At 44.8% G+C, this 23,648-nt stretch overlaps 1 protein-coding gene across 1 annotated transcript; it reads right to left on the bottom strand.

The window, feature by feature from the left end:
* On the bottom strand, nucleotides 1–23,648 carry LOC141003603 (uncharacterized). The gene is made up of 17 exons (XM_073474987.1): nucleotides 23,283–23,648; nucleotides 17,467–17,503; nucleotides 14,751–14,791; nucleotides 12,653–12,758; nucleotides 11,854–11,989; nucleotides 10,595–10,754; nucleotides 9,253–10,515; nucleotides 7,554–7,625; nucleotides 6,031–6,304; nucleotides 5,083–5,368; nucleotides 4,799–4,999; nucleotides 4,352–4,404; nucleotides 4,001–4,239; nucleotides 3,341–3,372; nucleotides 3,065–3,239; nucleotides 1,888–1,976; nucleotides 1–711 (listed from the first exon to the last, which is right to left on the bottom strand). The coding sequence occupies exons 1-17, from the start codon at nucleotides 23,374–23,376 to the stop codon at nucleotides 604–606; spliced, it is 3,366 nt and encodes a 1,121-aa protein (XP_073331088.1). The 5' UTR covers nucleotides 23,377–23,648; the 3' UTR covers nucleotides 1–603.

Below are 23,648 nucleotides of genomic sequence, written 5' to 3'. Positions count from 1 at the left end.
GCCTGTCTGTCTCTCTGCCTGTCTGTCTCTCTCTCTGCCCAGCAGCCGATCAGCTTGAAGCTCCACATGTTCAGTTTTCTCTCAGGGGTTCTGATCTCCTCGGGCTCAGGATGAGAATGAAGCTCTTCACGGTCCGATGTGTTTCAGACAAAAGTGAGTTTTCACTCAGTCCTCCTCTCTAAACCTGCTGAGTTCAGTCCAGTTCAAATACTGAGACCTGACGCAGAATAAACAGTTCTGAGACATGTCCGTCATGTCCGAGACTTTCCCATCATCTGGATCCATTTGCAACATTTACACAAGTTCAGAGCTGAGATTGAGCTTCAGGGGGGAAAAGAAAAAAGTTAAATCCAGTCCAGGCAGGAAACAGAGGAAGGAACCCGACAGGTTTGACTCCGTCAGGAGATCCAATCACGCCTCAGAGTTCATGTTCCTCCAATTCAGCGACCAATCAGAAGTGAGCAGGCTGCTGTATGCACATTAAAAAAAACGCCTGGAAAGTTTTGGAAAACGCTGGAGCCACGTGTTCGCAGGTGTGACAGGTGTTCACCAACCTGTTCACAGAGTTTATTTCCTGTTGGCCAACTCATCAGGATTTCCTCCTCAGAGAAGTGAAATGTAGTTTTTAGGCACGAGCCCGCGCTTCTCGCCTACAACTCCCATAATCCACTGCTCATCCACAGACTCCACCTGCGTTAAGATGTCACCGACCTGCAGGACGACGACAGACAGAAACATGACTTGTTTTATTTTGGTGAGAAACAAACTTAAACTGCAGTTTTGAAGCTTGTTGCTTTAAATGAACGAACGTAAACATACGTCACAATTTAACTGGGTGACGATGATACAGCACAATATTTTTAGGCTGTTTTGTGACATGATGTGTAACTCAATGTTTTAAAATCTCCTCAAAAGCACTGTACAGATGCAGGAACTGGCTGACAAAACCAAATATCACAATATTGTTGATGTTGAATACTTCGATATCAATGTTGTTACAATATTGTGGGAAGTAGAACAGTCTGGTAAGTCCAGAAAATGACAATACTTTACTGAAACAAGACTTTATATCCAGAATCAGAATCAGAATCAGATTTATTGCCGAGAGGGATTTTACACCAACAAGGAATCTGTCTAGGTGAATAAGGTGCATACATTGGAGACAATAAACAATAAACAAACAGTGACTATAATAAAATTAAAAAGAAAAAATATTTAAAAAATATGAAAAATAAAAGATGTACAAATTCTGCATTAATGTAATGGAAATAAAACACACTGTTGCGGCTTCCAAACACAAAACTTTAAAGCCGCTGAGAGTATGAGGCTGGGTCCTCCACGTAGATTTGCGACGCGCTACAGCAGACCATGATAAAGATACGCTGAGATCCAACAATGCTTTTGGTGCATTTATTATGAAAGGAAACAGCACAGAGCTATCACAGCGCAGCAAGGATGGATAAATGTAAAAATGAGACTGGCGGATTAAACAGGAAAAAAGGGTGATTAATGAATGAATGAGTAGCGGTCAACAAAAATTACGGCTACTCCCAACCCTGACTCTCTCTCTCTCTCTCTCTCTCTCTCTCTCTCATCCGCTTCACCGGTGAGTGCCCACCTTTACGCACACACACTTCCGCACGCACACACGCCCACTCCCAGGTGAACCACCCCCTCTGCAACACACACACAATCAAACACACCGTGCTGCTCATCTTCAGCCTGTATGTCTCTTACACACACTTTTGTCAAATCACCGTATGAAACATCCAAAATCTAAGATGGGAACTTGACTCGCATCACGATAACGACAAAATATCAACATGTCGCTCAGAACTGCATCAAATCTGTGCGAACAGAAAACATCGACTCATGTGACACACACACCTTCAACGTGAGCTCATCCTCGCTCTCCGCTGTGAAGTCGAACTTGGCCACGGCTTTCACCGCTGACTGCTGTCCTGTGATTGGCTGAGCTGGAAGCAGGAAGAGGAAGTCGTGGTTAGAGTGATCACACACAAACACACACAGCCTTTTTCAAACTTCCCCCTCTTCTACAACTTCCACTTCACGACAGCCTCACGGCAGGTTCGCCACATCAGGTACCATCTCCAACCTTCAAGTCTAATGACAAGTGTAAGGAAAAGCTCGACCCTACGCCGCCTTTGTTTGTTCACACTGAACCAAGTTGTGGAACCAAAAGAGCCGTGACGGTTCACATCATAACGCTGAGATCTGCACCTGTAAATCTAAACATGTCTCCACCGACTGTTTATATGTTTTTTTGCTCTAAATGACATCATCACATAATCACCATCAGTAAACAGAGGACCCTGTCTGACTCTCACTCACGAGGAGAGATGCTGTGTTCAGGGGAAAAGCTTTTTCTATTCAAGTTTCCAGAGATTGTAACTACAACAACACCGATAACAACACATGGAAGTGTGACAGGAGCCGGTAGGACGGACAGGATGACAGACACTTTCCCACATATAAGATGCTGAAGACCCGACCTGCTACGACCATTTCTCTTTTATTTGTATGTGAAGGATCTGATGAATTGTCAGACTGTGAACGCTGCATCAGACCGACACACTCCTGTCCACACAGACGCCGTCTCGCCTCTGATACCACCTCTGCTGGCGGATCAGAGGTGGAACGACAGACAAATAGTTGTGAGTGACGACCTGCACAAATGTAAACTGCTCAAACTAAGACAGACGATATCAAACGGTAGACGTGTTCATTTGATTGTAAATTGTTGTTTATTGACGGGGACAGTTGTAAAACCAAGCAGCAACATCAGAGTATAAAAAACCAGAAGATAATAGTTTCTGTTTCTGCCACAGAGACAGATGTTTGTCTCAAAGCTTCATTCAGCTGCGAGTGTAACTGCAAACATTATGTTGTTTATTTCATGACGTCCGTGTGAGCTTCACTCGTGGCTGATGATGTCATTTGAGAGTTAAATAAAAAAAATCAATACGAGCGTCCAAAAGAAAATGTCTTTATACTGTGTGTGTGTGTGTGTGTGTGTGTGTGTGTGTGTGTGTGTGTGCTGTACCCTGGCAGGGCTGTGTGAAGGCAGCAGGGTAGAGTCCCTCCCTCCCCTCCAGTCGTCCTCTCCTCCACTCAGCGTCGATGTGCTCTGTCACTTGGATCAGCGCCCCCTTGTGGAAGGACAGATCCTCTGCAGTCTGACCTGGGAAGTCGAACAGAGCCACGGCCCACTCCTTCACCTGCACACACACACACACGCACACACGCACACTTAATAAATTCAACTGTATGCATCTTTTTGTTCAACAGTAAAATCACACACACTTCTACACACACTCACCTCTGAATCTGGGTCCTGTGACGTCTTTGGTGCTGTTGAGGACAAAAAACAAAAATTTGTATACAGGAAGGAGCGTTTAGCAGAGAACAAACATTATATAAAAGTGTTAAAACCAAACTGTGCCTGTGTATTTAGTGAACATATTTCTACTGTTTCCTCTCGAGAGCTCGTGTCTTTATCCTGCTGCAGTAAAATGTAATGACATCATAAAGACTGGAGTCGATCACGACAGAGACGAACTTCAGACACGTCCACGAAAAACAGGATTCTCATCTGAAGCCTCGATTCTAACGCGACAAAAGCTTGAACGTGTGTTTGTCTTTAATCCTCAATGAGTGTAACTACTTAAGAGTTATGGTGCGTTCATGTGGTGTCAGAATAATTAGAAAAATGAGTTCCCGATTGGGGGGAAAATTCACATAAATGCCCCCTTGGGTGAACACATGGCGGCCGAAAAAGTAAAAGTTTGGTCGATCAGAAGCCAAAATCATACGTCAGCTATAAAGACAAGACGGACAATACTTTTTATATAATAAAGCTTTGACCGATACAAATTAAACACGTCTTCTTAGTAACATCCACGTCGTTATGAACACACCATCATCAAATAAAATCAATCCATCAGCCCGAGAAGGTAAACGAGACGACCTCTCAGCTCACCGATACTTTCTGTTGGCGTGTGTTTGTCCGTCTCCGCTGACGACGACGTCTCCGGCTGCGAGAGCTGCTCCACCACCTCGGTGAAGTTCAGCGGGAATATCCCGATCCGCCCGTGGATCTGGCCCCGCCCCCACTGTTGTCCGATGAGCTCCAGGAGGGCGATGACGTCACCCTGGGAGAAGGTGAGCTCGTCGTCCTCCTCTCCCTCGTAATCGAACAAGGCGACGCACCGAGGACCGCTGCACGCACACACACACACACACACACACACACACACAGAAGCAGGATGAACAGATCTGTTGATGTTCAGTTGTGAGTCTGCTGCGGAGTTCATCGTGTTGTGTGTCTGACCTGACGGGAGGAGGCTCGGGTTGTTCCTTCTGCTCAGTCGGCGGCAGAATGGACTGAAGAAAGAGAACGAATACTCGCGTCAACTCACATCTTGTAAAACAAAACGTTGGATCGTAGGAAACTGATGCAGTTGAAGGCAGAGGAGTTAAAGTAAGGAACTGATTTTATGTTCGAGACGAGGGACGGATGATACCTGAGGTTTAATACAAATACTATTCAGTTTATAATATCTCACGCTACAGAATAATGGTCACTGCAGCTGCTCAGAGGGCATCGGTGCAGATCCAGACCTTGTCGTCAGATTCTGCTCTGATCCGGAGCCGTTCACCGACGGGAGGAGAGCTCAGAGATCACATTTTAACTTCTTTGGTGTGCGACACTGCTCGTCGCTAACGTACAATATAGTAATCTGGCTACGAGAATACGTTTCTCTCGTTGTTCCAGTACCTGCGAGTCTGATAGGCTGAGGCCCTCCAAGGCAGGCTTTGATTGGCTGTCCTGATCTGGAGCGGGCTCTGGTTGGATGTCGAGGTCCAGGAGACACTGTGATGGGTTGATGAGCGGGGTGACAGCGGGCTGACTCCTCCCCTCACCTGGCAGATGCTCTGACGGGCTCGGGTCGTCCAGGACGATCAGGACTTCCTGTTTCTGAAGGTTTTAAGAAATGACATCAGAGCTCAAACCTATGATAGTATTTGTGTGTGTGTGTGTGTGTGTGTGTGTGTTCATACCGGGTAGCTGTTGAAGAGAGGGTGTCCAGGTTTAGGGCGGGGGGGCAGAGGCGGTCCTCTCTTTGATGCCTTTTGAGACTGAAGCTGATTGGCTGAAACAGGAGAAGTGGTTTGTGAAGGCGAAGGCTGGCTGGCAGGGGAAGCGGAGGGGGCGGGGCTTGTTTTGGAAGGAGGCGGAGTCATCTGGTTGGACGAGGAGGTCGAGTTGATGGCTGGAGGAGGCGGTCGGCCAGGGGTGGCCTTGATTGGTGGAGGACGAAGGGGGAGGAGCTTCACACTTGAAGGCCTGGAAAGAACAAAAATAATAAAGGAGGTATCCATACACATAAAAATACTTTTTTAATGGGTATTTTCCTCTTTGTTCTACAGAATAACCTGCGTATCTAACAGGCCGGGCAGTAGGTGGCGCTAAAGTCTTTGTCAACGCTACATCAAAACACCAGAGAAGAATATTCTGGGCAAGTGTTGTGAGCTACTGGGTGTAAACTTGTGATTTTAGCAGTGCTGACCAAACTAAATCATTTCAGACCTTTATCACTACCACGTCTGGAAGAGCTTCAGCAGATATTAAATAATCAGCACCCAACAAGCTTAATGATCGTAGTGGTGCCGCCGATATACAGCTTGGTTGCTGCGATCTGAACCCCATAATGGAAGAAAAAACCCTGATAACTTCTCCCTGGAGGCCGGTTTATTTAGGAGCCAACACTCAACACAATTTATTCGAAGCCAGGCGGCAAAATCTGGTGAAAAAAATCAGGTCAGTGCACAAATGGAGCTGCTGGAGACCACAGCTGCAGCCAATATGTAAAATTAGGCCAAATAATGATGTTGCAGTTACACATCTGGTGTAAAAGTGACTGTTAGTGACAAAGATGTCCTGGTCAAGATGTTTGGATGTTTGGGTTTGAATCATACCGAGTCTAATGAACAGGCGGTCCAACTTACCGTGGAGGGAGAGGAGGGTCTGAGGGGTTTGCAGTGCTGGTAGTTTCTGGTTTGGTCGGGATCACGGGGCCTTTCCTCAGAGCAGGAGCAGGAGCAGGAGCAGGAGCCGGAGCAGGAGCCGGAGCAGGAGCTGGGGCCGGGGGTTTGAGCCCCGGCGTTGGTACTGAAGGTTTGGGGGCCGTGGCCGGGGCAGCGGCTGCAGGTTTGGGTGGGACTGGGTTTGGATCTGGAGGCGATGAAGAGGCTGCAGAGGGTTTGGGGGCCAGATTTGGAGCTGGAGGTGGAGAACAGGTGTCAGACATTCATACATTTAAATTTCTCTCAGAAGATTAAGTGAACGAACAACTAGGGATGGAAATCATCGGCAACTTCTTTAATCAATAGCCGGCTGCCTTAACAATCGATTATTGGTTAATCGTTACTAACTTATGAAATATGTTGCATGTTTTCCCATCAGGAAACTTTGGAGGCTAAAAAAACACAACAAACATAGACACATTTTAATCGTCTAAAAGCAGAAGTGATGAAATTCAAGCTGCCAACATGCGTTTCATGATGTCCTGCACTGTGTCTGGATTCAGACCAGCTGTTATTTAGCAACCAGTTAGCATTCGAGGCTAACAAACCATCTCTGTGTGTGTGTACAGTGAGTGAGCGTTCAGCTGCAGCCACACAGTGAACAATGAAGAGTTTCGAGGGCATCAGGGTCGAGCTGTAACTCTGAGTAAATCAAATGTGTTGATATAAGTTGGGATGCATTGGTTGTTCGTGTGGAATGAGTTCTGTCGACGATATCGTCCACGTCTTATCGAGGGAAACGTTATTTTGCCGTTATTGTCTTTATGGTTTTATCGCCCGGCCCCAGATACTGACGACCTCCTTTTGTCTAAAGACACTATACTGATGTTTTGGGGGTGACGTGGGTAAACAGGCTGCTCCAGATTCAGGGAAACCACTGCACAGATGCTCTGTCTGGTTTTACGACTGTTACACAACCGAGTGAGGAGCTGTGACGTTTGTAAACACAAGAAAACTTTTAGCTTCCTTGTTTACGAAACAGCCAATGAAGTCTGGTTTGTGGCATAATGGGAAATCTCTGTCAAGTCGACCAATCACACGGCTCGACAGAAAAACACCACAACACACACGCACACACAACTGTGACACATCAAACTCACACAGCAGCAGCGACAACAGTGAGGGCTTTTTTCTGCTCACACAATCGCAGCGTTTCTCTTTCGCAAGGTTTAGACTGAATAATGTCACACACCCCCCCTTCTGCTCCGCACACAAAGACTCACACTCACACACACACACACACACGCAGCATGTAAAATCTCTCCACATGTTTGCATATTTCTGCAACAGAATGAGCAGCAAGATTTGTGTCTCTAAGCTCTCAAACACTCCATTGTTCTCAAGCTACATCGTGATAACACACACACACACACACACACACACACACACACACACACACACACACACACACACACACACACACACTCTCTCTCTCTCTCTCTTACCGCTGGCTCTGCGTGGTGAGGTCAGTGCTGCTGGTTTGGTCGGGACGCCTGGACGACCACTTCCTGCTTTCACTGAAACAACAAGAATCAGCAGAAACGATATCACGATATCAGATTTATACTGGACGATTATCGTGGCCAAAATAATTCACGATAACGATTTTATTGCAAGAAATACGTAGAAATCTAGGAAAGAAAACACTCTCAGCCACACTCTAGCTAACAGTTTACTTCTTTTTTTGTTATTTGGTGGTTGGAAACCAGTGTTAAGGTGCATTATTGCCACCGACTGTAACACGTTATGAACAGAAAGAAACAAACGATTGAAACTGAACTATTCAGTCTATTATTAACAGGATATCAACAGTTCACTTTTTGAATAGCCAGTTCGTTTGTTTTTGCTTTAAACGACAAAATAGAGTCACTTCCTCCGTCGTCTTCAGTCTTTATTTCGACTGTGAGCGGACACGTTTGCTTGTCGTCTCGTCTCAGTGTCACGTCAGTGTTCGCTGCTGAACAGAGTTTCATTGTAATCTGAGTCCCACAGAGGTTTCAGGGTAAACAGTGTTTCAAACGTCAGCATCAGCGCTGTTCACTCATCTCATCTTTCAGCTGATGTGTCAGCACACATGAATCTGTACGAGCGTCTCCAGGTGACTCACCTGTTCCTTTGTGTGTTCAAACTGTTGAAACTATTCAAATATTGACCTACTGGAGGTTTAGGATACAAAACAGACATGAACAAAACCAAAGCTGTTATTTTGGAGATTCCCAAAAGTTAGTCTGACAACCAGACTCAGTTTCTGTTCACTTTAATATTCATTATTCTTGATTCTTGAATCACTTTGACCTTATATGTTGTTACGTTATCTGTATTGATCATTACAACACAAACACACAACGATCAATCAGTGAGAGATACAATGTGCAGCCGAGCCTTCAACCCTGGTTTGGGTTTTGTGAAAATATTCACGATTACCAGGATTATTCTGGATTGAGGATCATCCCAATAAAGACAATTCACAACAATCAACTTATTCTGAGTGTTTTTTATCGTCCCAGTGAAATAAATTAAATCAGTTTCAGTCTGTGAGTAAAACAATTGCTGATGTTTCTGAACATACAGTAACAACAGAGCCTCAGAGTGGTGACGACTGAAATCTAACAAAACAATCCAGTTTATCACAACTGCAGCTGTTCTGCAAACAGGTCTGCCGTTCAGTCAACAACGCTCGACCAAACCGAAGGCTTATCAGCAGCAGCTGCACGTTCAGGTTATCTGGTAGATAAGCAGTGTAAGCTGGAAGCAGCACCTCCTGTAAATATCAGTGAAATGACCTGAACCTCTGCACACGAGTGAGTGACGTCAACTTTAAACGGTATAAAGGCAAACGTTTAAAATCGGTGTTCAGTCGAAGGAGCGCAGACCTCCAGATTCAGGCTTTGATTTGTTTCATGGAGAATTATTAATCAGATAAAAACCGATGATGTGTTTCTCTGAAATGATCCTGATAACGTGAGGCAGGAGCAGACATATAACCAGTTTACCCGCTAACTGCTGCTCATTGTATTTTATTATACATCCATGACAAAGACTCCTTCTCACCTCTAGATTGCTCTCTGATGTGTTTTTGCGGCTCCTTCCTGCAGAGGTCAGTAAAGATCTCACGCTGGTGGATAACGGCAGAAAAACACTCACCGGTTTGGCTCGTTGTCTCCGGCGTCTCATCACTTCCCGTCTCCGTCTGCGCTCCACTGCCGACCTCCACCGAGGGTCTCGGGGGGAGGGTTGGGGTGGTGCGGCCAGCTGCGGTGCTCTTATCCTGGTGCGGTGCTGCTACGCTGGCCCGGGGGGCGACTGTGGGTCTGGGCGGAGGTTTGGGGTTGGCTGAGGAAGGAGGCTCACTGACAGCGGGGCTGAGTTTGGGTGGAGGGGGTCTGGGGGCCGGGACAGGGGCAGCTGACTGGACGGTTTCTGTAGCTGCCTGTGGTTTTGGTGTAACTGCAGGTTTTTCAGGGTTTTTGCAGGGTTGGGGTGTCGGAGCCGGAGCTGGAGCAGATTTTTGGGTCGATGAAGGTTCAGTTTGAAGTTTAGTGTCTGTAGAAGCAGCTTCGGTTGTTTTCGAAGCCTCAGCGCTTCCTGCGTCTGCTGCCGCTGCTGACACACCTCCATCTTCCCAGAACACCTTGCTGGATGGTTTGGCAGCGTGGGAAAAGTTTTTGGGTTTCGGGGCGACCGTGGGAGGGACAGATTTGGCTGGTTGCCCCTGGAGACGAGGGCGTGGTCTTGGTTCGGGTCTCTTTGGGGCGACAAAGTCTCTGTTGTCTCCACAGCTCCCATCAGCCACCTGCTGCTGCTGCTGCTGCTCGAAGGCTTGTATCCTCGCTCTCAGAGTCGCCATGTCCTCCTCGTCCTCCGCCCCGTCTCCGTCCTCGCTCTCCGATTGGCTGTGCCCACTGCTGTCGCTGCGGCGATCCGGGAAGCCCCAGTCGTCTGCGCTGAAGGCGTCAAGCAGCTCCTGGAGGTACTTCCCCTGACTCACTTCCTGGTTAGCGGAGTCACTTCCTGCGCGGGCAGCGAGCGTGGCCAAACCGTCCTCACGCAGTTTCACCAAAGTCTGAACTTTAACCTCGCTGCTGATTGGCTGTAGACTGATTCTGGAGCGGGGGCGTGGCCTAGGGCGCTCCAACAAGACGTGAGACGAAGCGGCGGGAGGAGTCGCTACGTCAACAGCCGCCGAAGACTGATCCCATTGGTCAGTTTGAGCACCAGAGGTCGAGGTCAAAGGTGAACAGAGTTCAGTGAGGAGGTCACAGCACGGTGTGTGTGTGTTTGGTACCACGCTGTCACCGTCAAGGGAGGAGAGCGTCGACTGGCTGGGAGTGATGGTGATGTCATCAACGTGAGGCGGTCTGGGAGGCTGAGGGAGCGGCGGCCGTGGTGGTCTCACTGGTCTCCTCGCTGCACACAAACACACCATGAACTTTACTCTTACGAACAGAATATGAGCCTGAAAACAGTCACATGAGCTGCGTCTCACCCTGCGAGTCCTGAGGGTCGGGGGCAGATCCCGGGTCAGTCTGCGTGGCGATGGTTATTGTAGACGCCGGGTGTGATAAGGAGGAGCAGGAGGAGGAAGAAGGAAGGAGGACCTGCTCCTGTGTCTTCTCCCTGATCACCTCCTCGTAGGACGGAGGCGGCTGACGGAGACGAACACAGAGAAAGTTATTCCAGCTTCTGAAACCGAAGAACTCGCTGCCATCTTTGGATTTTGTACTATTTGTACTATTTAAAGTAATTTGTAAAGATTTTTGTTTGACATTATTTTTTGGGATTTGCCATTTTTTAGCTGCAATAATTAATTAATTATTTGTCAATTATTATATTAAGCACCAACAATTTTGATAATTGATTCTTTGGTGCAATTTTTAAAGAAAAAAGTCAAAATTCTCTGATTCCAGCTTCTTAAATGTGAATATTTTCTGGTTTCAGTCATTCAGTCATTCAGTCAACTGAATATCTTACGGTTGTTCGACATTTTACAGACCAGACAACGACTTAATTAGTGGAGAAAATAATCAACAATGAAAATAATCGTTAGTTGCAGCCCTGCATCTGGTATTTTCCATGTTTTAATTCCAACTTGCTTGACTGACTGCATGATTTCTAGATGGTTTTCAAATGAACCATTTCCTCACTCTGATCCCTGCGTGAGGCCTAGTCCACACAAACACAGGTATATTAAAAAACACATTTTTTCAAGGCAACAGGTGGCGATATAACCTCTAGCGTAAGGCCTCGTTGGCTGATCAGAAGACGTCAAACACAGGAGACAAAACCCTGGTTTTCCTGTCGACACATAAACACTGAAAATGGTGTTTCTGAATATCTTAACCCTGGCAGGAGTTTTTCCAAAAGCTTTGTTTTTAGTGACCTGAATCACCGTCTATGTGTGTACAGGCCCTGATTCTCCACAAGAGAGAGATGTTCGGTCAGTGCTGGACCAACATGCAACACTTTTTGGCTCGGAGTCCATTTTAAAACAGGAAACAGGAAAGTAACATAATCTTTGTTTTTTAGTTTAGTTTAGACAGTTTGATATGGGAGTTCGTTGGGTAAAGTTCCCGTTTAAAGGGACAGAAAACAGCAGGAGCAGTTCAAACATGACATGTGGATGTCGCCACCTGCAGGCGACGAGATCATTAACTAGTCTGACTGAAAGTTTTAGAGATTCGCGGCCAACTACTCGACAAACAACCTTCAATAACATAACCTCCATGTTCACACAGACGGAGTCACCTGTATGGTCGGAGGGATTGTGGGTCCCCAGATCTGTGCGGCGGGAGGAGGGGGAGGCGGGAATCCTCCAGAAGCTCCGGGGAACCAGGACGTGGAGGCCAGCGGCTCCGCTGACAGGATGGTGATCTCTGGTCGCCTAGCAACAGGCCCAGATAGCAGGAAGTCACCGACAGAGAAAAATCGATGTCATCGACACACATGAGCATGTTCAACAGCTGAGGGATCGAATGTGACGACTGCAGATCTGTTCTGGTTAACACATGTTGCTCTGCTGTTTGAATTAAAACAGCTGTGATGTTGTTGTTGTTTTCACAAATAATCTGAGGACAAAGAGATTTCTTTAAACACAAAGATGTCCAGTTTGCAATTACATGTGAGATTATTTACTTTTAATTAATTATCCAAACTATTTGCTTTTGTGTCAACCACCAAATCAAAAAAAGCTGCAAAGGAACATTTGAATTCCTCCACTGGAAACAGATTTTGCACACTTGTGTCAGCATTGTTGCTCGTTGCTTAATGATTATTTATAAATGTTTACGTTGGCTAAAATCCAAGAATAGTCCAAGTGTGTGAGGGTGAAGCAGGAAGGAAGTGGGTGACAGATTCCTACAAGCTTATTTAGTGTCAACACGAACGCTCACGCTCGCTTGTTGACTGTAAATGTTCTTTTCCTGACTTGACAAATTAATTAAAGAGCATCAACATGAAACTGAACGACGAGAGTCTGAGTCTCCGTCTCACCGTCAGTTTACACTTCTGAACTTTAAGTTATTCGTACTTAATTTTTCTGTCTTACCTCCTGTCTCTGTCTCTGTCTCTGTCTCTGTCTCTGTCCCTGTCTCGCTCTCTGTCTCGCTCTCTGTCTCTGGACGACTCGGAGAGAGACGTCGACCTGGTGGAGGCTGACGGACAGAAAACAGCAAAGAGTTAAATACGGACAGCTGCTGTCAGATCATCACATCTGTGAGTATTTTCAATCGCATGTTGCGTCTGTAATGACACAAACATGAGATACTTCACTACATTTATCTGAAGCTGTAGGACAGAGAGGCCACGAGATCTGTTATTTCTTCCTCTCTGATTTCTTGACAAATAAAGTGACAAAGAAGCTGCAACGATAAGTCGATGGAAAGAGAAATTTGAGACTTAATGATACTCGATTACTTGTTTCGCTGTCTGGTTCCAGCTTCTTAAATGTGGGGATTTGCTGCTTTTCTTTGCGACTCATGACAAGACCGCAAGGAGCAATCTGAAGACGTCGCTTTGGACTCTGGGAGACGATCTTTTGGAAACTTTATAGACTTAAATCGATAATGGAAATAATCATTAGTAGCTCTAGGGGAAATTCAGATCAAGTTTCAAGGGGTAAAAAACAAGAACGTATGAATTTGACTACTGATAGTTCTCAGTACACAGTCTGCTGTGTAGATAAACTGTATTCAAACCCACAGAGCTTTATTTAAAACCCTTATTAAAGATAACAACACCAACCAGAGGAAATGAAGCACAAGGCATCTGGATTTGTGTTGTATTTCATGCACTGAGAACAGCCTTAACTATGTTTAACTCACTTGTTTCAGTGTAGATGTGAGTGTGTTTTTGTCATTTAAAGCTACATGAAGGAAATCTAAGGGACTAAAAGGGTACAAGTGGTTAAACAGCAGACTGGTGGCAGTCCAGCTTTTGGGAGTTGCTGCCTTCCTGCCCTGCTGGATTTTATTACCCCACAAAATGCATATTTTCCATTTTTACCCGTCCACACTTTTCCAGGCCACAATTCAACTGGACTTCAGTTTTCTACAAAGCTCTGCTGAACAAGTTACCGTCTTTCTTCAGCTGCTACAGTTCAGACACAAACATTCGACCACTGACACCTCGAGCGTGAAGTGAGAAACACAATATTCAGGCACTTTCAGGACAATATAACAACTCTTGCTTCACTAAATATACTGAGTTAGATTGATTTGAACAAAATGACTTCACTTATCTGAGAGGAAACAACAAATTTCAGGCCCTCAAGGAATGAAAATACCTGAATTAGGTTAAGTTTCCTCTCATGTGCTGACCCGGTTCTTCAGCACCTGCACGTTCCCTGCGATGGAAACTATAAAGACGGTCCTCACACACCACGTCCTGTTCTTCATTTGTTTACTTAAAGGTGCAATAAGTCAGAATTGTACTTGATGGCGTTATGACGTCCATGTACTGCAAAGTTATTTACTGAAGTTAGCATGCTAACCAGCTAGCCACAGCCTGTCGCGGTCCAAAGCTCCTGAACACTCCCTAACTGCTCCAAACTCCTAGTTCGGGCCGCTAGCTGTAGAGCTAGTTGTTAGCAACAATTAGCAATTATTCCATGAAATGCTGCCCCCTGTTGTTCTTTTGTTTGTTTTTTACATATTGCACCTTTAAATGTTGGTTATTCTTCAGGGCCTGATTCTTGTTAAACTCTCACTGTAGTTTTTCATTGGCACTCGGTAGAGCGCATACCTCTGCCAAGGCCAATCAAACTCACTCATGGATATCAGACACCTAGTTAAGTAAAACTTTTTTCATCAGGACCGACGTATTAAAAATGTTGAAATCTCACAATGTTAAAGAAAGTGAGAAGGAAAATCCTGGATCCATCCCTTTATCTGGATCAGAACCAGAAGTTAATGGGGGTCTATTCTGGGCTGAGATCCGCCCCCAATCCAAGTTTAATGGAAATCTGTTTGGTAGTTTTTGTGTGATCCTGCAAACAGACTCAGGCTGTCACAGGATGTATTTTCATTTCCAGTGATTACAGAGAGATGTTGGGCTGCGAGGTTTCTGGTTCGTTTGGAGAGAATCGACTGTCGTTGTACTGAAAGAAGAAGAGTGACTTCACGAGGAGGTCGAGGACGAACACTCACTTCTCTTGATGGCAGCTCTGATGGACGAGAGAGGACCCTGACTGCAGAGAGAGAAGAGAAAACATGAGTCACATTATTTCACAGTCACATTTTAAAACTGCATTTTCATCAATAGCTTCCAGGTCACGTGACCCATTTGTTTAACATGTCCTCTCTTTGAGCTCTGTTTTGCTTCACATGCAGACAGCTGAGGGTTCAGTGCCTTGCTCTGCGGCACCTCAGCACGAGGTGATGAATCTGGGAACAGCTTGGTTAAGTTAAAAATGCTAAATCTTTTGTCTTAGGTGAAGGACGGGAGTTAGAGGCCACAGATTCAATCCTCCTAACAAACGACAACACACCAAAGTGTCTTTGAGAAAATGCCCTAAAATGCTCGAGTGCAGAGCAGCAGCCAGATTTAAGGTGTTTTGACTGATTCACAACATCAACTCTTACACTGAGAAACATACAGATCAGTCCACCTTTGAGGTTCTGCAGAATCTTATCGGCACATTTAATGATCGTTTCTCCGGTCTGCAGCTCGCTAACGTTAATTAGTGAAGATGAAAAGGCAACAAAACATCCTTTCATTCATCTCCCACTCTTCTGACAGCTTATTTATTGTGATGCATTTGCACAGAAACATTATATAAAAGATTAAAGTTTAGAAAACTGAGCTGATGCCCGGCTGACGGTCTGTTTAATGGATATTTGACTGTGTGTGACGCGAGGGTGCAGAGGCCTTTATATAATCTGACAAGAAAGAAACAGGCGTCAGTCTGGAGGGGAAAAACACTGCAAACAGAAATACAGATGTTGTTGTAGTTAACAGAAAGTCACTCTAAACAATCTTCTAGAGCAAAGGAATCTGCTCAGAGTGCAATCTGCTCCGTTTCCAGACAGAAAGAAGCTGGAAAAGTCCTGTTTACCACATTCCCAGACTTCACCTGTCTGCAGCCAAAACCGTCCGACTGATCCAAAGATTCTTCAGGACGAGTCAGGATCCAAGTTTGTCTCAGTCAAACAGAGCTGTCGCTAGGCAGGTTAGGAATCAACAGAGCCAGACTCACCCAGACGACAGAAGGAGGTCACACGTCTCTTACTTTCTCTATCTCTTTTGTCTCTGTCTGTCTTTTTTTAATCAGTCTCTCAGTCTGTCTTCTGTCTCTGTCTTGCTCTTTGTGCCACAGAGCTGCTAACCATGACCAGACACACATGACTCACCCTGACACTGCCCAAACACACAAACAGTGATGGAAAAAACAAAAAAACCCCTCCTCTCTCTTCACTGAAGCAGGGTTGGACCAACAACAGAAAACACACAGATGTTTTTCGGCCTGTCGGAGGTGTTAGTTCAGCTCGACGGTCATTTTCGAGGCTGTGCTTTGTGTTTCTGTGAAGGCAGAGTTGGTGGGCGTCTACGTTATAAACACCGCCGCTCTCTGCTGATGTCGGTTTTCTGTGTTTGGCAAACTTTGGAGCCGTTTCCTCTTGAACCATTACATCATTTTGGGGTGTGTGTGTGTGTGTGGCTGATGGTCCAGCACGGCACGGCCAGGATTTACATTTCCACCACAACTGGGCTGCTTGAAGGTGCGGCTCAAAGCAACGACGCCCTGACTCGATCCGTGCAGCACTAACGAAGAATCACCGCTAACAAAGTGGCTCCGCTAATCCAGTTACAAGCAACGTTTCATTACATTTATTATGAAGCAGCGTTACAGGAAACGTTGTGTTTCCAGCAGCAGTCGCTAAACACGACTCCTGAAACAGCTGGAAGTGAACACGATGAAACAGTGAAACACAGCAGATGTTTGAACGAACAAACAGGATGACAGAAACTAAAGAGGTTCAGTTTGAAGCTACAGAAGTACTGAGAGCTGAACACACTGACTTCTAGAAACATCTTGACACTGACATGAGTTGAGTATCGTTTTGGCTGATTATGGTTTTTAATGTGGAGCAGCTGCAGGAAGTGTTAACTCGGGAGTTATTGGAGAGAGTTTGGCTTATAAAAAGGTTTTAATCGTAGTTAAAATGGTGCCTACATCTACACAAGTTCACGAGCTGAAAAAGAAAATCTTCAAATCTGCGTCACAGACTCGAGGGAATGAAAAGTCTGATGCTGAAGTGGGCAAAGTCTGCAGCTGACTCAAATATTTACTTTAACACAACAAATCCAGGCCTCAAAAAACGACTTGGTGGTGATTCTCTGACAGTCTGCTCCCTTTCATGACCACCGACAAGCTGCTGTTCAGATCCGTCAGCTCAGTTTCTCCTGTTTCCATCTTTTAAGTGGAGTAAACTCAGACTGAGGCTCTGTTTCCCCCCTTAAAAACACACACACACACACACACACACACACACACACACACACACACACACACACACACACACACACACAGCCTTTAAACTTCTTCGGCTAGTTGCCATGCCAACCGGCCAACAGCCAAAATACTTTCAGGAGTGTGTCAGCCCCGGAGACCAAAGGAGAGAAAGAGTAGTTCCTTCGAGGACTCTGCAGAAAAACTGTCCCGAGGTTTTGCTTTTTAAAATCTTTCACAGACGGTTTGAACATCGTCAGAAAAGCAACTTTTAAAGAGATCAGAGCTTTCTGAACTCACCACCTCAGACACAACTCTCTCTCTCTCTCTCTGTCTTCATGTGAGGAGCAGTAAATCCACACGTCCTGGTCACAAACTAGCAGGTGATACACAAAGAAGAGCGACTGTCTTACCTGTGACGATGCTCTGGCTTACGTCTGTCAGGACGACCTGGCAAGAAAAAGAGAGAGACTGTCACCTTGATTGTACATCGAAACAGACTGAACAAGTCAAATGATTTGCTTTGATTATTCTTTGAGCACAAAGCTCTTTTTTTTCCACCTTTAAACTGGATGTTCGGTGCCGTCCAACAGATTAAAAAGAGAAGGTGATGTTGATCAAAGACCTCAAACACACATGCAGGAGGTCTGAAGTCTTTAACCTGCCTCCTGAAAGAGTTTAATGTCTTACATCTGCTTATTGTCTACAGAGAGCAGAAGTCACGCCCCATCTGCTGGACCACCATGGGACCTGACTACGGAAAAACTCTGCATGGTAATGAACGGAGAGATAAATCACTTATTGATCCTGTTTGAATTGTGTCATGAATCACACATGTTGTCATCAAACTAATGAACCATCAGACTGAAAACACGTCATTATAAAGACGACACAGCCGACAGAGTCGTTAGTGACATCGTCTCCTGACTTGAACACTGTAGAGCTGCTCCTGTGTATCAGCAGCTCACAGAACTGAACCAGAACCAGCTCTCTTTCACAGAACTGCAGTCGTCAATATGAGCAGATTTATTGTGATCTTCATCTTTTTTCCGACCTTTTCTGAGCCCAGTTGGCTCCATGTTGGTGCTGGTGAGACGATGTAGTTCACCGAGGCTTCAACACAAAACTACATGAGGTTTTACTTTAATTACAACAAACTGACAAACATGTGAGATTCATGACACCATTCAAACAGGATCAATACATTATTTGTCTCTCTCCATTCACTACCAACATCTCAGACGATATATAGTTTCATATCATATGATATGTATCGTATACATCCGTTGTTTTATCCCACAGAACATCCAGTTTCAAACATTTCACTGAACTGACACAAAATATGTGTCAACTTCAATTTCACGTCGACATCGACACAAAATGAAAAATACGTTTAACCTCATGAGCAGGTTGTTGATGCCGCTATCTGGGTCAAGAAACACAAAGCCACTGGCGAAACAGTGAAAACCCTTCCTCCATTCGGGCTCGTGATGAATATGGATCCTCTATCGCACAGGAAGTGATGCGTTTCATGTTTCCAGTTTGTTTAAAATTCACAGAAGAAGAACTGGAAGTCGTGGCGGAGTGCACGCGAGGACAGTAGCGCCACTGGTGGATGAATTAAAGTAAGTGTCCTCAGTTGAACCTTCTGTCATCACTTTTTGAGTTGAACAAAAGACAAAGAAAAAAGAGGGAAAGGAAAGAAAAGGCAGTTTCTTTCTCTCTCAGTCTCGTAGCTGGACTGTTTTTCTGCATGTGTGAATTTTTCCATTTCCTACCTTGTTTCCTCTGACGGTCCGGTCAGCTCGACTCCCTGTGGTGTCCACAGAAAACAAACGCTGACGATGATCGAAAGACTTCTTTCTTCTTCTGTCATTAAAACTCTCAAATTGTCTTTTCCCTCTTCTGTCTTCTTCTTCTCTTCTCTTCAACTCTTCTCTCTGTCTCTAAAACTCTGACTGGACCGCCCGTCTGTTCTGGCCAGCTTCCTGATTGGCAGAGGGCATCCAGGAAGTGGGGCCGTGATTGGCCGCTGCTGGATTCTGCTGCAGTCATCAGGAGTTTTAACACTTCCAGATGTTTGTCCTGCAGCAGGCTGGCAGAGCTCCGTGCTGGCGCTGCGTTTAAACACGCAGATGCACGACCAAGCACAATTTCTTCCTCACTCATCATCTGTCGGGTTTGTTGTCGCGTTCACAGGTGAAGGAGGGAGAGATTAGAGAACGTGTAGCTGAAGAGAAGCTGAGCACAATGAAAACAACAGACCTCACTTCCTCAAAGATGCTATAACACATTCAATAATGGATCAGATTCCCTCAACGCCACGAAACGTTCAGCTCATTCTTCTGGTTTTACAGCCCATAACCTCATTTTCAGACTCTGCGTCAGATAGAAAAGTTCATGAACGTGAGCAGGGAGTTATGTAATCAGGATACAAAGGAAAAGGTAACTGTATTCGGGTAAACTTACAGAAAAGATGTAATCAGATTACAGATACATTCAGTAAAAAGGAAGGTTACTGACTTTTGAGGTACTTGTACTTTACTTGAGTATCTCCATTTTCTGCCACTTTACACCTCCACTGCATTTATTTGGTAACTTTAGTTACTAGTTACTTTGTAGATTACATGCTACATCAGAGTGAAAGTAGCTCATTTTTAAAAATACATTTATTTTTATCGACAATCAGATTAAAAAGCAAAACAGTGACTCTGATAATCAGTGGACAGTTTGTACATACATGTAAATATGTTTGATTTTCTGTTACTTGTACTTTTACTATCAGATATTTTCACACTTTTACTCGAGTACTATTCGTATGGGGACTTTAACGTTTGTGTAAAACTGAAAGGTCGATTGGCTTCTATCAATAAGTAACAAACAAATAATCATCAGGTCATTTTTAGAGCAACAGTGCTAAAAATTCACTGTTTCTGACTTCTCAAACATGAATTTGTTGATAAATTGGGGAACTAATCTGTAGATTATTCAATAAAAAGTTTGTCATTTTGGTGTGAAGCTTGTTGACGAGACTGATAATCTGATAATCAGTCAGAGTCTATACATACATACATGTAAATATATGTATAATTTACTTCTACTCGTACTTTTGTTGCTTAAGTAAAGTTACTGACGAGAGCTGCAGCTAAAAGCTTCTTTTCATTACTGATCCGCCTGTGAAACGACAGAAAAACCTGAGGTAATATCTTTTAATTGCTTTATATGTCACTGGTGGGAAACACCCGTTAATCAAAGCTGGTACATTCACATGAGACGTTTTATTATCTGTCACAATCAAAGACGAGTCTGTGTGGGACAGAAAGTGGGTCACTTTGTGGCGGGCGTGGGCGTCTCAGGCGGTCTGGAAACATCTGATTCTCTAATGAAATCTGTTAGAGGATGACGCTCACCTACAACTCCGTCACAATGTCAACTAGGTCAAACATCTTTCTTCTTGTTTTCAGACTGAGAAGCTTCACTGTTGCTCTCTTTCATTGATCTTTCTACTGCCGAGCGCTCTGAATAAGCTGCATTTCACAAAAAGCTAAGGCGAGGCCGAAGACAAACCCCTGTGGAAACAACAAACCTCACATGCCAGAAAAATTAATCACAGATTGTCTTTAAATCCACAGAGACCTGAACCACAGAGCTGGAATGCTGCACACAAACACAGTTACTTTCCAGAGTTAACGTTGTGTTGTTTGTGTCCAGAAGATTTACAATGATCTTCTTTAACCCTCCTGCGTGTTTTTCAAACTGTTTGTGCAGCTTCTCAAGTTAAAACAATGACATTATCAGCTGAAAGGCACGTTTTCGATGAGAACTCTGTGACCTCACGATCACATGCTCGAGTTTCATTACACAACAGCCGACTGAGGCTCTGAGCAACACACACTCTCAGATCTGTGGGTTTTTAACATGTTTAAGCCTCTTTCTTGTATAAGTTGATGATTTAACAGCACTGACAGGTGGATTTCTAATGAAAATGTCCTTGCGGAGTATTATTGCATATGTGAACAAAGTAGTATAAATAAAAAGTATGATAAAAAGCCCCCCAGTGATGTCACTCGGTGGCAACGTTGCATTGTGGGTATTGTAGGCGCCAGAAAGAAGAATGTGTGGAATAAAACAAGGTGAAAATGCTTCTGCTGTATCGATTTTGATCATTTGTTTTGAAGCTGTCCACAAAGAGTCCAACAGTGTTATAGGAGAGCAATGCAAGACCAAAACCTGTCGCCTACATTACCCACAATGCAATGTTTTAGTTTAAAAACTGTTAGAAGAAACAACAGATGAGCAGCAGCTGTTGTTTACCTTGACGTTACACTGCTTACTATATTTTAAGAGCTACCTTTGACTTCTGGCTGCATTTTACAAACTACACATTTAAAATGGTGGACTGCTTTTCAAAACATCCCGCCTACATTACCCACAATGCAACTTAGCCACTGAGTGACATCACTGGAGGCAATTTATCGGATTACAGTTGCCCTTTAAAAATAAGTTTTTATTACTATTATCATTATCATCCTCTCGCTGCTGTGGTGTTACTGTAATATACTTCCCTCTCAGATCAACCGTCATCAGGATCCAAACTTCCTGTTTCCTCTTCTTTGGTTTCTTCCAAACAAACTGGAAATTTAAAACGCATCACTTCCTTTTTATAAAATGCAAAAAAAGTGCAGCCAAATGCAACATTTCAGGTGATACTCAGGGACGATTTCTTCCAGGTAAAAGACCCGACTGAGTGTCTCGTGTCAGAGTTTCACTTCAAAGGGCGCTCAGACTTGTGTCGAAACATTTCCCAAAAACATTTATATTATAACAGCGAGAGGGCAGCACCACGACACTCAGCTGTACTTACGCCTGCATGTGTAAACTTTGACCCAAATGCTCCTGACATGTCTGCATGTTGTTACAGGAATTTATGGCTTTGGGTTCAAGCAGGTCACGCCCACACTCACACAGCCCGCGATGTGAGTCTGTTGTCTGGTGTTTAACAGCCGGTCTGTGTTGTTGTGTTTGTAAAGTGAGCTGTTAACAGGATAAACTCTCGATTTTATATTTCACTCTTCTTGTTGTAAGACTCCAGCTGCGACTCGCTGTCATCATCTGTAACCATTTCACTGTTGAATATTTTCTTAAACAATCGATACATACCGATTGTTTGGACCATAAAATGTCAAAAACATGAAATATTTAGCTGAATTTCATGTTGGTAGAGCTGTGAGGATCCATTGATTCATCGTCAATCATTAAAGTAATCGGCAACTATTTTCGTAATCGACTATTTTGAGGAAACAAAGTCCAAATCCTCTGATTTCTGCTCCTTAAATGTGAATATTTTCTGGTTTCTTTCCTCCTCTGTGACAGTAAACTGAATATCTTTAGGCTTTTGGACATTTTTCACCATTTTATGAACCAAACAAACAAAATAACTGGTACGTTGTTGGCTGACACTCGGTCAATCAATGGATTAACTGGCTCTCCATTTAATCTCAACACTGAACCAAACTCCACTTGGAATTTCCACATTTTAAGAACTTCAATACAACCTTCATTTCCTTGATTACATGACTGGTTAAGTAAATGTTGGAAAATGGTGAAACACGTCCAAAAGCCTAAAGATGTTCAGTTTACTGTCACAGAGGAGGAAACACCAGGAGATAAACAAATGTCAGAAGCAAAAACAGCACATTTTTTGGCTTTTTTGGCTTAAAAATTACTTCAGCGATTAATCCAAAGTCAAAATAATTCATGCTTGTGTGTATTTTTTCGCCTGTATTCAACAAATTAAGTTAAAAGCAGTCAGAATAGTTAATAACTGGTTGGTTGTGAACTGACTCTCCATTTAATCTCGACACTGAACCAAACTCCACCTGGAATTTCCCCATTTTAAGAGCCTGAACACGCCTGGTGGTTCCTGTTCCGACCCACATACAGACTCTATACGGTCCACTGGGCTCTGTGGCTCTGGGACACCGTCATATTTGCGTGTTAACCCTGTAATTTACTGCTGTTTTCGGTCCGGTCCGGCCCAGTCAGTGCACGTGAACACACCGTGAACACGAACACACTGGTTCTGCTGCTGCAGGTGCTCGTCAGACGTGTACTGATCCAGTTTCACAGCAGCCGACCTGTGTCATCTTACTTCCCCCGCAGGGACCAACACACTGGACCGACACCAGGTGAAAACAGAGGAGGTCAGTGGACGTGTTCGGGTGTTTACCTCCGGAGCTGTTCGGCTGCCGTCGGACCACTTGTTCCCGGGTGTCTCTCATCGTGTTCTCCTCCTCCTCCTCGGACCGTCCCGCTTCGGCCATTTCTCCGGTCCTCCTCCGAACCAGTACCACCGCTCCTCCCGTCCGTCTGCCCGTCCGGGGGAAATGGAGCCGGGTCACAGCAGAGACGGCACCGACATTACTCCTCCTCCCGAGCCGTCGTCGCTAACGTCCAAACACAGCAACTCCGGACGAGTTCACCGAAACACCGACAACTTCACGGCCCGAGACCGCGGCTCGGCCCGGGGTTCGGCCGAACTGTTAACAAGTTACCGGGACAACAACAGCCGCTGGTACCGGGACAACAACAGCCG

Source organism: Pagrus major, chromosome 10 (assembly GCF_040436345.1).
Source record: "Pagrus major chromosome 10, Pma_NU_1.0".
NCBI classification, from domain to species: Eukaryota; Metazoa; Chordata; class Actinopteri; order Spariformes; family Sparidae; genus Pagrus; species Pagrus major.
Note: the sequence above shows the minus strand (reverse complement) of the source record. Positions and strands in the feature narration are given on the sequence as shown.